The following is an 18257-nucleotide window of genomic DNA, read 5'->3' as shown; positions in this document are numbered from 1 at the left end:
ACTTTGAAGATATGTTAGTTTTACATTTCTCGAAACCGCTTATTGATTACTTCCGTCTTTGGCTGGCAATATTTTTTTTCATACATAACTAATTAACTTTAACTATTTGATTGTATCAGGAACGCTAGTTTTCATAAGTGCACAGGTTGAACTAAAAGTCACTCGAGAATAACTCAACTTATTTTTTTGAGAATATAAAGTTGTTAATTAAGCTAAGAAGTGTAATTAAAATGAGAAATTGAATCAAGTGTTCAGATGTTATTGAATTCACACATTTCTATCATTCAAAATATATAAATTAACAGATAAGTAGATTGGCTGATTTATTCATGGATTTCTGACGTGTTTAGTTTATCAGTTAATGATATACCAACTGAAGAAAGTCCTTTGTATTAGTTTCTGACCCAGAAGAATTTTAACATACAAAAAACATGTACATAGATAGGTATAGTGTTGTTTAACTGTTTTAACAGCTTAATAAATATTTAAATGAGCTCAATTTTCCAGTTTGATTTATATAAATGCTGCGCCACCTGGCTTAATATAAGTATAATGAAATCTAGAAAGAAGAGGAGATTGATAAATTATTGTTCATGAACCTTGACTAGATCTTAAAAAGATATCTGGATGTTTCACTCCAGTTGAGAACCATTGGACAAACAGGATCCAGCTAACCATAGAAGGCTATTGGGAATTGGTTACCTAATCCTCCAAGTATCGCAGAACTGCTTTTAAACTAATGGCGCAGTTTCTCAGGCATGCGAACAAGGAACATCATCATACAAAACATAAATGATGGCTGCTGTCTGTCGATTTTGGTTTGCCACAAGTGTAGGGTACTTGCTCTTAGAAGAAATTAGATAACAGGCGTATATTTATCTGGAAATAATCTGAATCCAGAGCCAACTTTGTCTCCATACAGAAACGTGACGCGCACAGCAGGTATAGAAGTATGTGAGGTATGAGCAGAAATTAGTATTGGTGAACGAGCGACTTGGAAATGGTGCTATTAATACCATGCATGACAGTAACCACATCTTTTGCCACAGATGCTGCCATCTGTCCATACTTTGGAGGATATACCACCACCACAGTGGGAATTGACCGAATGTGAAATATCTGCACGCCCACTGGGCATGAATCAAATCGAGCATTCTGTCAAGTAACTCCAGATATTAAAGATTCTACAGAAACAACACCTCGGGCCGGCATGGCCAGGTGGTTAGGACGCTCGACTCACAATCTGCGGGTCGCGGGTTCGAATCCCCGTCACACCAAACATGCTCGCCCTTTCAGCCGTGGGACGTTATAATGTGACGGTCAATCCCACTATTCGTTGGTAAAAGAACAGCCCAAGAGTTAGCGGTGGGAGATGATGACTAGCTGCCTTCCCTTTAGTCTTACACTGCTAAATTAGGGACGGCTAGCGCAGATAGCCCTCGTGTATCTTTGCACGAAATCCATAACAAACAAACAACACTTCCAAAATAATGACCGAGAACACTTCAGGACCTTACTAACACTGATTTTAAGCATGTAGATTCGATTCCTTGCTGTTTGTGGTGATGTTGTAATGAAGCGTTAGAATAAAACGTACAGCTGTTTATGTCGATTGTTTAATGGCTGAATGGCCATTCGTTTGCATACCATATAACAGTTATTTTTCAACTGTTTTTAGTCTAATTTATAATCTCTTAAAAGTTTGGAGGCGGGTTAACCCTGTGGTAGAGCTCTGGATCTCGGAACTGGTGAGCCGGATTCGAATCCTTGCGATACAACAGATATTCCCAGAATTTAAGCTGTCGTTGCGTTATAAGAGTAACAATCAATCCCTTATCCTGACTACCTTCTCTCTGGTCAGTAGTTCAAAATTAGGGACGACGGCAGATAACCTTAGTAGCTTTGCCATAAAATGCACATTTTAAAGTTTTATTTATTGATCTAAAAATTCGTCTCAGCGTGGAGATGAGCAAAAACTCGATCACCTTTGATAACGATGTGCTGCTTCTAGTAGCAGAAATAAGTAGCAGTTGCAATCAAATAATTTTTCGGAAAACAAAATAAAATATTGTCGACGAAGAACACGCAAGTTATATAATCAAAGATATAAATTTAAAGTTACAGTATATATATATAAAGTTTATTCTGGTAAGCATAATTAAAATATGTATTTAAAAGTTTTGCGCTTGCGGAAGTAAAGCGAAATATATTTTCTTTCAAGGTTAATCGTAGATATTATTTCAGCTCGTTCGATTTAAGGTTTTCACTTGTTGTTGTTGTTGTTTCAGCTTTGCATTGTCACGTGAGATTTTCAAGTATATGTTGCTGTCTCATAAATTTTGACGTCAGATGATTTGCTAGAATCTAAAATAGAACTAGATCAAACCAAATGGTGTCTATTCAGAAGCTGCGGTTGCCATGGTTATGCATATGCTTCAAGTTAGTTTTCTTTCTCTTTTTCCTCTTGTGCTGCTTCGCAAAAAAAAAACAAAAAAAAACGTTCGTTATAAGCCGGAAGTTAAAGTTTCTCCTGCTTTATTACATATTGATTGATAATTGTTTTTGAGCGGGCAATAAATAGAACTGAAAACAGTACTTTAGACAAACGATAGGAACAAAATAAAACGTCCTTGTTCAAATGTCACTATTTATCATCGATCTCAGCTATCTTGTGTTTGGCCTCCAGTGGCACAGCGGTATGTCTGCGGACTTACAACGCTAGAAACCGGTTTTCGATACCCGTGGTGGGCTTAGCACAGGTAGCCCATTGGGTAGCTTTGTGCTTAACTGCAAACAAACAAACTATCTTGTGTTACAGAACTTAAGTTTAGTTCTGCGTCAATTAAAACAAAGAATTTGTTTGTTTTTTTCAATTGAAAGATATTATTTAGGAAACAAATTATATGTGGTAAAATTTTACTTAAAAGTTTTAATCTATGGATTAGTCAATTAATAATATTTTTTGTAACAATACTTACTTGGGTGAAAGAAAGGCTTAACAACGTCGGTTTGCTATTTATCCTAAGCTGTACGTTATATTTTCCAAGTATCTTTTCTGTAAAGTCTTCATGCGTCTTTTGCTGTAAAGAAAAAAAAAAAGTCTAATGCATTTTAGAAGGAGCGAACTCGTAGAAGCGTTATTAATACTGATAATTAGAATTTATAAACAACACTTAGTCCAGTTATTAGTCACCCATGAACAGCATCAGTTGGCAAAATTTCCTTCCTGTTATTCATTTAGGTTTTAAGTATTGTCGAAAAAAATCAAATACCTTAAGTTGCATTTTGAAAGAAGTCAGTATAGAGCACACTGGCGTATCAAAAGTCATATTTGTAGTAAAAATGAAAGTAGCCATAACTTTAGTACTGAGAAGCGAACTAAGTGATAAAAAGTTTAAAGTTGGACATTGACTTACTAGGAGTTAGTCGTTTTTGATGCAGTTTTGGTATCTTGTTGAAAACATATAATACATTGAAATACCCCACTGGCGGTTCAGTGGTAATCTTGAGGACTTATAACGTTAACATTTGATGGTTCGATCCCTGCGGACGGTTTGGTACAGATATTCTATTGTGCAAAGTTTTGTATACAAAAAAATACAATTTAATTTCTACTTGCGCCACCTCGTGACTAACTTTACAAAGTTTTTAAAATGTTTAATTTATTATTTCTATCTAGAAACATAAAACAGGCGTGCTTAAACTTTACATTGCAGAAATTGGAATTAGTCCTAATTAAATAGAATAAACGACCTAGTGTTAACATTACTCACTCACATAATTATGTATGAAATAAAGTGTACATGAAGCGTATTTTTATGTCTCATTAAGTTTTACAAAAAATCCCTTTTTAAACGTATGAAATAATAATTAAGAGTAATGTATATAACAGCAAACAAATCTTTGAATAATTAGATAAAAATAACAATTAACTTTCTTCTTATCTAACAACAGACTGTTACTCCATTAGCACGAATTCCTTCCATTACTTGTGCATTGAAGTCTGTTGGAAGTTTCTTTTATTCTTTTTATGTTTAATGGAGATCATTAATGTTTTTCAAACTTGGGATTGGGATATATGGATACTGGACCTTATTACACATACGCTAAATCATATGAACGGACTTTTAGACTTTGTCCCGGATTGTAACCTACAACTTAAAGCTAATGAGAGTGAAACTGATGCCTTTCCATTTAAGGGAGGGTTCAGTGACGTCATATGTTTCTATAGAAGTGACATCTTTAAAATAAAAAACAACTTTCGTCTAATTAATTATCTAAAGTTAATGTTTTGACCATTAAGCATTAATAATATTATTAAACGTCAAGCAAGTTCTAAGTATTACTGATTATATAGTTTAAGTTGTCTTTTACGACTTTTATGTTCAAGTATTTTAAGTAATTAAACAAATCACTCTATTCAACGACGTTTAGGTGACGTTATTACACGTGCACGATAAAGAGTTGGAGAAGATTTTTACATCCGATATTCTGCTACTCTCAACAGTAATTTCATTAGCAAAAAACAGAAATTCATAGTTACATAGGCTCAACCATAGTGGTGAGGCGGGCGTGGTTAACTTAGTGATTAACGTGTTCGAACTTTAAATTCAGGGATTCGTGGCTCGCAAAAACATTTTCCGCAGTTTGAGGCCGTGGGAGCGTTATAAGAGTTGCAGTAAAATACCACTTTTTAGTCGGATATAAAAAAGTCGACGGTGGGTGCTATTGACTAACCAGCTGCCTTCTCTCTATTATATCAATTGAAAAATAGGAACGGTCATGCGCAATTAACCTTTTGCGTAGCTTTGCTCAAAATTTCTGAAAAAACAATCAAACCGTAGTGGATAATTTTTTAACAATGAAAACATCTCCGATAATGGTATAGAATATAAACTATTCACTACACATATATAAGAAATCAAATATATTTGCCTAGGAAAATGATTAATATTGTTTCATTTATATATATATATTATCAGTCATTAATGAAATCAAATAACGCAAGAAAAAGTCAAACCAAAAAGACCAATTTATATCTTCTATAACAGCTGCAAGATATAAAACTTAGATGAAAATATCTACGAAGTAACAGTAAAAAAGGGGTTCGAGATGTCCTGTTTCTTCTATCAAATGTCAAAGCGTAGTTATGCAAACTACTGAAGAAAGATAATTAAAAGGAGTAAGGAATAGGGGTTTGATCCAACAACGCCTCAAGCTAACCTACCACGGGTGATTGAGAGCATAAAATAATTTTCCTAACGCTTTTTTTTTTTTTTGCATAGTTACCTTCCTCCAAGTATTTTTTTTTACTTTTTGCATCCGCTCTATTCATATTTGTTATTATTATTTTCGTTTCTTGTTTTGTTCTACGCAATCTCAATGCATTTATGATTGGTTATATTATAATCTTTTTATCGCTAGTATGTGATGTTGATACTTCGCCCACTTGCACTTGATAGTGGTATGTTTATATATATATATTTATGTTTACATGTATACGTTTTTGAGAGGGCGTTTTGGTAACTTTAGTCGTAGAGCTAATATATGTAATAAGCTACCCTTTAGAATTGTCAGCGCTTTTTCATACGTCTCACGAGTCACGGCTATTATCAAGCATGCTCTTAGGAATATTTATCGGGTATATTTGTCATTGCAATTACATCTGAATTAAAAACAATAAAAAAAAAACATTTGCTCGACTTTTACGAATCCAATTCGCCATACACTTGTAAATGCATTAAAGTACTAAATACTGTGACTGCTATACAGTAATCTGTCCTTTGAAGGTATTCTTATGACGATACTTCTTTATGAACAGCATAAGATGTTTTAATATTAGAAGAACATGTGACTTTTATGGGAGCCAGAATATTAACTTAGCATCCCTAGTTGTCGGGTTGTAATGGGCTGATTTTTATTTTATTCTATTTTTTTAATTTTCTATACTTTCTTTTTCATTTGGAGCAACTGGCTTGGGACAGCGATTGGTATGTTAAAGTGAGGGGTGTTATAGGCTTGAACATCCATTTTATTCCTAATATTTGAGTTTGTTTTTCTTTCAATCTGGTTTCATTTCGTATGCGAATCTTGTGGACAAATTAAACCTGATAGGCAGTGTATCCCCAACGCTGTTTGTCTCATTTCAGTAAATATTTATTTTACTAGAACACCATCAATTTGCCATTCTCACATAGTAACTTGTGCCTTAGTTTTATTTGTCTCCTTCTTGTAAGACTTGTGTTGTTTTTAATCATGTTATCTGAATTTTTTAATAGATTATTTAAGGTTAAAAGATATTGTTCACTTAGGTATTATACCTTCAAGATAGATACATTTGGTTTGTTTTTGTTAAGCGCTAAGCTACACAATGGGCTATTTGTGCTTTGCCCACCACAGGTATCTAAACCCGGTTTTTAGCATTATAAACCTTCAGACTTACCACCGATCCTCTGGAAGATTGAAAATTTGGTAGAGGTGGCTTTATATTTCGTGACAAACAATAAAAGCACAATAAAAAAAAGGTGAAGATAAGAGAGAAGCCCACCACAGACATGGTGTTTATTTAATTCCTTCCAGGCCCGGCATGGCCAGGTGGATAAGGCGCTCGACTCACAATCTGAGGGTCGCGGGTTCGAATCCGCATCCCACCAAACATGCTCGCCCTTTCAGCCGTGGGGGCGTTATAATGTGACGGTCAATCCCACTATTCGTTGGTAAAAGAGTAGCCCAAGAGTTGGCGGTGGGTGGTGATGACTAGCTGCCTTCCCTCTAGTCTTACACTGCTAAATTAGGGACGACTAGCGCAGATAGCCCTCGTGTAGCTTTGCGCGAAATTCCAAAACAAACAGACAATTCCTTCCAATCGCGATTATATTGGTCAAACAAAACGATCTATTTCAATTGGAATAAAGAAACATAAATACTAGTGTCGTCGGAAGGAAGTTGAAAAATTTGCTTCAGCATTACGTGTTCCAACAACCAATCATAATGTTCATGTTGATCAGTCATAACCCAAATTCTCCCTTCAGTACAGCACAAGCAAATCAATAAAAACATTTATAAAAGAGAGAAAATATGCTCAATAATGAAATTGGATTCGAACTCAACCCTATTTAGAATTATATTTTCCCAAATTAGTTTTTGCATTATACTGCCGTTAGTGAACTTTAACCCTACTGGGGCCATTTTGAACTTGAATGTACAATATCCTGACAATAGTTTACTCCTTCCCTTGAGAAAAAAATCTTGGCCTGTCGAAACTAGTCGAGTTTTTTATATATATATATATATATATTGTTAATTCTTTAATGCTTTGGGCATTATTATGCTGTTGAATTATTACTACTTTTTATGAATATGCACAAGGTACTTATTCCTTAAATACCCTCTGCTAGTTGATTTCTGAATATTTGCCAATACGAAGTACCAATGTGGGATTCTACTTACTGTCTGCTAGTTGATTAGTGAATATCTGCCAATACGAAGTACCAATGTGGGATTCTATTTACTGTCTGCTAGTTGATTAGTGAATATCTGCCAATACGAAGTACCAATGTGGGATTCTATTACTGTCTGTTAGTTGATTAGTGAATATCTGCCAATACGAAGTACCAATGTGGGATTCTACTTACTGTCTGCTAGTTGATTAGTGAATATCTGCCAATACGAAGTACCAATGTGGGATTCTACGTACTGTCTGCTAGTTGATTAGTGAATATCTGCCAATACTTGGATAGGATTCTACTCTGTTTAAGTTGATTGGAGAATATCTGCCAATGTCAGGGTAGAGGATAAACAACAAAAGAGAGAAAAAACGTATCATACATACACCAAACTTACTCTAACCATTGTTTTGATAAACCTCGGAATAGTCGATATGTAGATAAGCTAATTTTGACTTGTGTAACGTAATATTTTCGTTTTGAACCAGATATGCGTTTCACTTACTGTGCTGCCATCTAGTGCTTTTTATTTTAACAGTGCTCACAATACCTTTCGCTGCTGTTATCTTTTGATTGTGTGTAGCGTCGTTCTTTCTGATGTGTTAAAGAGAGAAAGCAGATAAATAGAAAAAATGACACACTCAGGATGATTTACATATTACAGTACATAAACAGACGTACCCTTGAACAAAAATACAGAAAACCCGATATAATTCAGTGCATAATTCACTCTACTTTTCCTTCATTTGAACAGCATGAAAATACTCATTTCATGATGAAGAGGAACCCATTTGAAATAACTATATATATATATATAGTAAAGACGGCTGATATGGGTATTAAAAACTTTTATTTTAAAACATAAAAACAAGTAACAACGTTTCGACCTCCATAAGTCAACATCAGGTTAAGAATGGTATTTGAAAAACTAACCATTATTGATTACGAGTTGTGGAGACGACAGTAATAATAGGTGTGAGATTGTAGGGGGCGTTGTTACTTGTTTTCGTGTTTTTGAATAAAAGTTTTTAATACCCATGTGAGCACTCTACTATATATGTAAGACACACATTTCAAAGGGTCGATTTAAGTGAGATACTAAAACTTGTCATTTTCAACAAGCTTAGTTTAAACGACAGGTCGTTAGTTCAATATATATACAGTTTTTTATCGTTAGACACAATAATAATTAATCAATATCGATAAATGTTAACCAAATAAATAACACTTTTACTAAGGCTAAGCGTATGGGGCATTCCACAAAGTTTTAACATTGTTATTTTACTTTTTGTCGTTTGGAAACTTTTAAAAATACAGCGAAATTTTATATTAGACAGAAAAGTGCAAACTGTGTATTTACAATACAAAGTCAAATGTTTTCTAATATATTTAACTGAGAACAGCGACTCGGGATGTTTATTTTGGACAAATAAATGGACGAAAACGAATAAATGATGAACGAATTGGCAGAAAGGAGTTGAATAAAAGACAAATGATTCAGTGAGTGTTTCAACAAAAGAGCGAAGTAGGACTAAAAGTCAGCTTAGTCCTTAATTGGACCAATTTTCATGACTAAGAAATGGGTTCTCACATTAGTGAATATTGGACTTACGAACCGACTAATTAACTGAAGAATATCCTTGAAATAGTCACCAGATACTTTATCCTCAAAACATTATCAAAAAGTCAAGTTTCCATTTAAAGTAGCTTTAGGCAGTGTGTTCAACACATGGACTGATTTCTACCTACTTTTCATGCTTTTTATTATTATTATTATTCAGTTCCGAGACGACTTTTCGGGTTATATGAAAATTTGATGATGATTCAGCATACTATCCGAAACGTCGTCTAATGATTCAGTGTAGTACCCGAAACGTCGTCTAATGATTTAGCATAGTATCCGAAACGTCGTCTAATTATTCAGTGTAGTACCCGAAACGTCGTCTAATTATTCAGTGTAGTACCCGAAACGTCGTCTAATGATTTAGCATGGTACCCGAAACCAGGAAAAGCCAGAAGAAAACTCAGTTCAAGGCGTTCTTTATTATGTTTACTTGCTAATAAACAACTACATCTGGTTTATTATTATTTTAGATTTTCCACCATCAAACAAGCTCTTGTTAAGGGTAAGATGCCTTATGTCGACGATGACTTGCTGTGGTGTCCTGATGCTGATGGCAAAATGGTGGATCTTTCCTGTCTCGTGAGTATTAATCATCACAGTATAGCAAGAAAATACATTCTGAAAAAAAAGTGTCAGTTTGTTTAATATACAACTATCGTAAGATGATTTTTCTCTAATTTAGATAATTAAAGTGAATATGAAACGTACAGAGTAAAGTGGTGGAACACTTTCAGTAATATAATTATTTAGTGGTATGTAACAAAGTGTCGTTCTATAGCACTTAACGAAGAAAATTTTCAAACATAATTGCTGAAGTGAGCCTTCTGTGTAGCATGAAAATACATTAGCATTTATTATAGCGAAAATGACCTAATTAGTTTATAGTTATAGAGTGTTGTTGGAGTTGCGAAGATATCACTAGCACACGGTATGAATACTGAATATGTTTATTTCACAAATGCTCAACAGGCGACACTAAAAACAAGGGGCACATCAATGCAAATTGAGGTATTTGTATATGAGATACGCAACATACTTTTCGAAATAATGTGGTTACTTTTTTCTTAGGTAATGAAGTACCTGTTACAAAACTTGGAAGTAGCGCGATCCTAAAAAGCAAGAAAACGTATACCTAGAATAGTCCAAGTCAAAATTTTCGAGATGAGATCGTTACTTTTGATAGCCATTAAATTCTTCTATTTTAAAAGGAATAATAATGTATGATTACTATTAATATTCACTAAGCTCTGGACTAATAAGATAAATATCTTAAGGAAAAAATTAACTCAAAACAAGCTGACCCGAAATTTCCACATTAGTTTGTTTGTTTTGAAGTTCGCGCAAAGCTATACGAGGGCTATCTACGCTAGCCGTCCCTAATTTAGCAGTGTAAGACTAGAGTGAACGCAGCTAGTCATCACCACCCACCGCCAACTCTTGGGATACTCTTTTACTAACGAATAGTTGGATTGACCGTCACATTATAACGCCCCCGCGGCTGAAAGGGCGATCCACATTAGTGATTACAGCGTTATCAGCTTATTCGTTAAATAATCATTTAGAAACCGATATTTAAGAATGTTACTCCAAACAACGCCTGAAACTGACATTTATGATATTGTGTAATTACTATTAAGTTTAATTGTAGTCATAATTAAATTGAATAGATTATTTCAACCCGTTACATATAGGGCCTGCGTGTCGCGGGTTCGAATCCGTGTCCCACCAAACATGATCGCCCTTTCAGCCGTAGGGGTGTTATAATGTGAGGGTCAGTCCAACTATTCGTTGGTAAAAGAGTAGACCAAGAGTTTTAGTGGGTGGTGATGATGAGTTGCCTTCCCTCTAGTCTTTCACTGCCAAGTTAGGGACGACTAGCTCAGATAACCCTCGTATAGCTTTGCGCGAAATTCAATACAAACCAAACCTAATACACATACAGGTGTGTGTGTAAAAGAAAAAATATGTATTAGGTTATAAAGTTAGCGTAGTTCTTCTTAAAAACATAGATCATTCAGTTAAAAATATTTGATTTGTCTAAGACTTTAAATATAATGTTTACCTATGTAATTATTGAATTTATTAAATAAATTAGTATTAATATTTCTATTTCTTGTAGCATGCTGTTCTAGGTAATGCATTTTACTGTAATTTTTGTAACTGATATCCTTTACTTTGTCTTTAGGACAGCGGACCTAACATCATTGTCCAACAACAGTCCGATGTTCTCCAGGAACTGTCACATACAGACTTACATGTCCTAGTTCCCGAACTTGAAGAAGAGGAAGAAATTATGCGACAATTCTCAGCTTCAGATTTTGAACTTGATGGTATCTTCGCAGATATCGAAACGAAAGTAGAAAACAGTGGTATCCTTAATCAGCTGTTAACGTCCCAACCTCACCTAGAAGAGATTCAGAGTTCCACACGTAAAAGGAAGAGAAGAAAATGTGTCGAAGACTGTGGTGCAAGCTGCAGTCGAATTACTCCTGCGTCGGAAGAAAACCTCCCTGTTCTGACAGCGTCATCTTGTTTTAACTCTTCTTTGACGTCCATTGAAGAATTTGGACTCACCAATTCATTAACAGATGTTTCTAGTATCCCACTTTCGTCTTCTGTAGCAGCTGTGAATAGTAACTCCTCCTCTATTTTAACCTCAGCACTTCAATCTTCAGGACTTCTTACCTCACCTGAAAACTCTTATTCCCTCTTAACAGAGACAACTGAATCACCGGGACCATCTAATGGGGCGTCGTCACAAGTAACCCCTTCTTTGCTGACGACTGTCCTTCAGTCCTCAGGTTTACTAAACACCAATCTTCCAAATCACACAGTCTCCACTGGTACTTTGGCCTGTCCACTTGTTTGTAAAGTTAGAGGTACCGTAACCTCTTCCGCAAGGTCAGTTTCCCAGGTAACCAACTTTCTTCTTCACCCTATAGAAACTAATCCAGCGCCTGACACTACGACGACACGTGGAGTTAATCGTCTTTCTTCCATCACCGGAGTAAGCAACGTCAATGGTAAGTGACAAGTTTTACCTAAACCCTCCAAAAGTATTATAGTTCTGGTGTTTATGGTTGAAAAGCGGTATTAATTGAATATTATCCATTACACACTGCAATTTTACGTATTTATATCGTATTTTGAAAGGTTAATTTATGATTTGAGTCCTTCAAACATGTTTCTTATTCTTTGCATAAAAAATATTGGTTGTAAACACAAGGTTACATTCCGTTTCTATGTGTACTTTTAAGGTTTTCTTACAGCCTGATCAGATAAGTGTGCTGACATCTGCTGGCCAAGAAAATACTACTTGTAATATATTTTAAATTATTTGGAGTAACTCTATACTGTGGATTTCATGACAATACAAAAAAGTGCATCGTGTTTGCTACTAATTCATTTCACAGGTCATCATATATTGTTTCCATATTTACTACATTAATTGTAACTTACAGCACCTGATCAGATGAAGAAATGTGAAAAACCACGATTATTGTTCTGACTTGTTGTGTTGGTGCTCAGTTTTTATAAAATAAGAAAAGCTTCAAAAATTGAAACCTACCTGTCGAACTATCTTGAATTTCTGTCACCGGTACCGCTCTGAAACACACAAAATCAGTGGTTTTCTAATTTTCCACATTGAAAAAAAAATGTCACCATAATAGTTCGTTAAGTGTAGACTAGATGGCGCTATTACTCACTAGGAAACTTAAGGAATATTGATACTTTCTACAAGGTCATTTAAGACATATGTATATACAATCGTGAAATATATATATATTTTTAATATTGTAATTTAAATGTCAGCTATAGAAAGATGCAGATCATAATTATCACGTTAAAATTAGGCCTATGAAGCTCTAAATATTTGACGTCAAATCTTTTAGTAAATTCGGGAGTAGATTATAAATGCAATATAATTGATAGTTAAAGAGTTTGTTTCAAGAAAATAAAGTTTTTGTAGTCGGTATGGTAAATCAGTCAATGTTTCCTTTTTTAAGGTATATAGTTAAGTCTATTTTTTAGGTTAGTGTAGTGCAGTTAGTGTCGTTTGTAAACTTGGCCTACAACTGTATACAGTGAAGCCAATTTGTAAAGATATTAAGGAGGAAATAATCTAATTTGTTATCGTTCACGTGGATTGGACTTTGTATTATAGATTCAAGATAGACGAGGGATAGTTAAAGGGTTTGTTTCAAGATAGTAAAGTCGTTTCCAGTCGGTATGGTAAATCAGTCAAATGTTTTTGTTTGTTTGTTTTTTCAGGTGTTAAGTAATATATAAGTCTATTCTTTACGTTAGTGTAGTGCAGTTAGTGTCATTTGTAAACCTGGCCTACAACTGTGTATAGTGAAGCCAATTTGTAAGAATAATAAGTAAGGAAGAAATAAACTAATTTTTTTAACATTTACAACAGTAGTGTCAGAAGTGGGGTTATTTGAGGGAAAATAAAATGGAACTTTGAATATACTTGAATTGAACTTCAACGGTAAAGATAGCGACCGCGAGATCAAGAACTGAGAGTGAAGAAATTTACAAAAAATTAAAAGAGGACCCAGAAGGAAAAGATAGAAAAATAAAGGATGAAGAGGTAAGAGACAGGAATTTAAGAAAGGAGTTACAAAAGAGACGTACTATCTAAGGGAAAAAAAAATATATGTGATTGTAGACAGGATCAATGAAACTATTGGAGATATAGAGAGAGATTACAATAATAACGTATAATAAGTATGAATAGTCTGTATGTAATCACAAAATAGTAGAAGTCCAGCAAGGCTGTAATAACAGAATTGACGAAATAAAGAAAGACATCAACGAAGTAGAAAAGAACAGCAGTTACAGAATAAAACTACTGCTGTAACTCCTGTTACTGAAGTACCTTCCTGGACTACTCTAGCCATGAAACTACCAAATACAGTTCTGGCTGGCCAGTTTAACATCAGCCAATAAAGAAACCAATGAACTATGATAAGAAGTTGCCATGGGAGTCATACCAGGCTCAATTAAAAATCATTTCTAGAGTCAATGGGTAGAATAGTGATCAACAAGCCATCCATCTTGCCGCCCATTTGAAGGGATTAGCTTTGATAACATTAAGTACCCTTCCAGCTGATAGCTGTAACAAGTATCAAACATTGGTAGCCACTTTATCCAACAGGTTTAGTGTCAAACCAGAAATAAGTGTCCAGAACAAAATTCCAGAACGGGATAAGGAGGAAAGAATAAACTATAGTTGAACTTGCAGAAGATATTGAAAGGCTTCCTTAATTATCTTACCTAGGTGCTTCTCGTGAAATAGCGGATTTGTTGCCACGTGATCAATTTATAGATGCCGTAGCGTATGAGGATATGAGAATAAGGCTGAAGGAAAGTAGATTTACATCTTTAAAGGAAGCTCTGTAGTTGGTGATGGAACTAGAATACATCAAAGTTGCAGATAAACTACTAATGGCTCTGCCTAGGTGTTATTGGAACATTATATACTGTAGTATTGAAACATCAATTCCCTCTATCATTAATATAGAGGAATTTAAATTATTAGTTGGTCAACTAGGAAAACAGAATAGAGGAAATAAACCACGTGACAATAGATGTTTTAAGAGTAACATATTGCCAGAAACTACAGGCAAAGGCCTATGTTGAGTAAGAGCTCGCAAGGGATACCAGAAAGAGGTAACTGTATAACTGTAGGAAACCTGGCTATTACAGCCGAGATTGTAAGGAATAAACAGATATTATTAAGCGAAAGAGTTTGTTTTGTTTTGTTTTTTGAATTTCACGCAAAGCTACACGAGGGCTATCTGCGCTAGCCGTCCCTAATTTAACAGTGTAAGACTAGAGGGAAGGCAGCAGGTCATCACCACCCACCGCCAACTCTTGGGCTACTATTTTACCAACGAATAATGGGATTGACCGTCACATTATAACGCCCCCACGGCTGAAAGGGCGAGCGTGTTTGGTGTGACGGGGATTCGAACCCGCGACCCTCAGATTGCGAGTCGAGTGCCTTAACCACCTGGCCATGCCGGGCCCAAAAGCGAAAGAGACAGAGCCCAACCAAATCAAAGGAACGACACAGATCTAACGAGACATCAAGAAACGGGATTTAGTTGGATTTATGAGGCCAAGTTCAGGTGGAAATGCTTTATCTATCCCAAATGAGAAACTTGTCCATGAGTCCATGGGCTTATTGATGGAAAACTTTGCAGTATTTTGACACTGGTTCTACATTTACTATTGTTCGACCCAATTTGTTAATGAAAAATGAGAAATTGTCATCAGAGACGAAGAAAAAAGAGGGATTGATGCAAATAGCAAGTGGACATAAAATTTCAGGAAAAAAGACGTTGGAGATTGTTCTTACTGTAGGAAGCTTCTCTATCTCTCATGTGTGGGTAATTGACATCTAAGAAGAGTGCATATTAGGAACTGCCTTCTTGCAGAGACATGAACGCGAAGTCAAGCTAGCTTCTTTAGCTTCACAGTCTATGACAAGAAAATCCCTATGTACTACATGAAAGTTGCTACACCTGAGGTTGAACCTTCAGTGACAACAGGGAAGATGGTCATTGAACCACCAAGAAGTGAAATACTCATACCATGAGTTATTAGTAATAACTTGCAATAGCAGTGACTGGGACATAATAGAACCAAATACTCTGACATGTGCTGAGGAATTAGTGGTTGGAAGAAATCTCCTAGATGTGAAGAATAAATATGTCGTACATGGCGTTACTCAGGGAAGACTTAAATCAATTTGTAATAAAACGAAAGGTCACTATGATGTCAATGCTGATAAAACTGGATTTCATCAAGGAGATATGATATGGCTGAACAGTTCTCATCGCAAAAGAGAGAACAAACTCTGAAGTTAAATAAGTGTTTGGAGGATAGGCAATCCAAGCCAAAGATAATCCACCATGATCGTCTATGAAAGTACATCGGTGAGAGAATAGCCAACTAGGTTACTCCAGAGAAGAACTTGTCAATGGAACCTCAACCTGTAGAGGAGCCTGGAGTTTCTGTCAAGACTACTTTCAAAGCATCATCAAGGACGGAGCAACCAATGGGTTCACTTGACCATCTACCTATAAAGAACTCCTCCAGTGACAAGATGCTATCCCATCTGTATACCTTGAAAGAGAAAACCATGAAAAGTTTGGTTTTGTTTGTTTTGAGTTTCGCGCAAAGCTACACGAAGGTTATCTGCGCTATCCATCTCTAATTTAGCAGTGAAAGACTAGAGGAAAGGCAGCTAGTCATCAATACCTACCGCCAACTCTTGGGCTACTCTTTTTATCAACAAACAGTGAATTGGCCGTCACATTATAACGCCTCCTTGGCTGAAAAGCGATCACTGGACGGGGATTCGAACCCGCGACCTGCAGAGTTCGAGTTGCGCACCCTATCGACCTGGCCATACCAGGCCCCCACGGAAAAGACTTGGTGTATTGACAGTTTAGTATGGTGTTCAATTTTTCGTATAAGGATTGTTTGAATGGATTCACAACCCACGAAAAGGGCAGTGTTGTAAGCTATATTTCTTAATATTGTAATTTAGGTTCTTAACTAGAGGGAGCTGCAAGTCATAATGATGACGTTAAGGCCTAGAAAGTTGTAAAGATTTAATGTCATGTTTTTGAAGGTAGATTTTAAATAAAGATAGTTGAGAGATAATTAAAGAGGTTGTTTCGAGATAGTGGAGTCGTTTTTTTTTAGCCGGTAGAGTGAATCATTTAGTAGTTTTTTGTTAATTTTTTTTTAGCCGCGAATGATACAGATAAGTCTATTGCTTACTTTAATATAGTGCAGTTAGCATCATATGTAAACATAACCTAAAACTGTGTACAATAAAGTTAATTTGTAAAAATGTTAAGAAAGAAATAAACTAATTTGTTATCGTTTACGTGGAATGGACTTTATATTATTTTCACCAGATAATTTAAGAACCCGCCAACGAAAGAATAATGTTACAACAATTGTTATTTTTCAAAATAAATCTGGTGACAGGCTGTATGTAGTACAGGAAATGACTATAACTCCTTGCTTGATGTAACATCCAAACATTATTTTTTTTTTCATAAATGTAACCTCAATCAATGAAGATTAACATACATCATTATGACGTCAGTTTTTAAGACGATGATGTTAGTTTCAATATAAATATGTAATTTATATTTCCTGTGTCAGTTTACATATATTTTTATATTAGTGTTTTCTGTATACACACGTTTCTGCATTGTGTACAATTTTAATTAATATTGTTATAAAAGTCCCACAGATGGCAGCACGTTACCGTTGCTGTAAATTCATTTTAACTAATCTGGAAACAGAGTTTTGCCCACACCCCCACGCTACATGGCTCAGCAGGAATACAGCGGCTTTATAATACTAAAAATCTGGTTTAGATACCCGAAGTGGGCATAGCACAGATAGCCCATTGTGTAGCTTTGTGCTTTACAACGAACAAACAAATAGTTTTGCATTGTTCTTTTCGTAGTGTGTGAAATTAAGCATGAATAGTATATTAATATATGTATGCATATAATTATTAAACTTTAATTAGGATAATCATAATTTTTTCCGTTAAATCAAGAATAGCTTTCTGGGTTTATCTTTTCAACTTTTATTGCACGTGATTCTAGATAATTAATTTCACTGGACAAATTTTTCAAAATGAAAACTTTTAAGTTTTCATTGTTAATTATTTTTATTTTAGCATTGACTTAGTCGTCAGCCATAATTCTGTGTAAATCACACCACAGATATACTTTAATTTATGCTACATCACAGATACGTTTATTTTGCCTATATTACGTTACAGATACAAGTTTATTTTGTCTGTATTACAGTTGCTTCATACAAGTTTATTTTATGTTACATCACAGATACAAGCTTATTTTATGTTACATCAAATTTACAAATTTATTTTGTTTATGTTAAAATATACTTTATACAAGTTTATTTTGTATATATTACGTCACTGATAAAAGTTTATTTTATGTTACATCACAGATACAAGTTTATTTTGTTACATCAAAGATACAAATTTATTTTGTTTACATAACATTTTAGATACAAGATTATTTTATGTTACATCAAAGATACAAGTTTATTTTATGTTACATCAAAGATACAAGTTTATTTTGTTACATCAAAGATACAAATTTATTTTGTTTATA

The 18257-nt window shown here is 34.8% G+C and overlaps 1 protein-coding gene across 3 annotated transcripts in view; it reads left to right on the top strand.

Moving 5' to 3' along the window:
- The window catches only part of LOC106458490 (ecdysone-induced protein 74EF-like), a 171771-nt gene that overhangs the window by 62801 nt on the left and 90713 nt on the right, over nucleotides 1–18257 (top strand). For all 3 annotated transcript variants that reach the window (XM_022385115.1, XM_022385111.1, XM_022385105.1), the window contains exons 2-3: nucleotides 9540–9648; nucleotides 11255–12092. In XM_022385115.1, coding sequence (XP_022240823.1) covers nucleotides 9577–9648; nucleotides 11255–12092 — 910 coding nt within the window. In that variant the 5' untranslated portion in view covers nucleotides 9540–9576. The remainder of the gene's footprint in view (nucleotides 1–9539; nucleotides 9649–11254; nucleotides 12093–18257) is intronic.

This window comes from Limulus polyphemus, unplaced genomic scaffold (assembly GCF_000517525.1).
Source record: "Limulus polyphemus unplaced genomic scaffold, Limulus_polyphemus-2.1.2 Scaffold23, whole genome shotgun sequence".
Taxonomy (NCBI): domain Eukaryota; kingdom Metazoa; phylum Arthropoda; class Merostomata; order Xiphosura; family Limulidae; genus Limulus; species Limulus polyphemus.
Note: the sequence above shows the minus strand (reverse complement) of the source record. Positions and strands in the feature narration are given on the sequence as shown.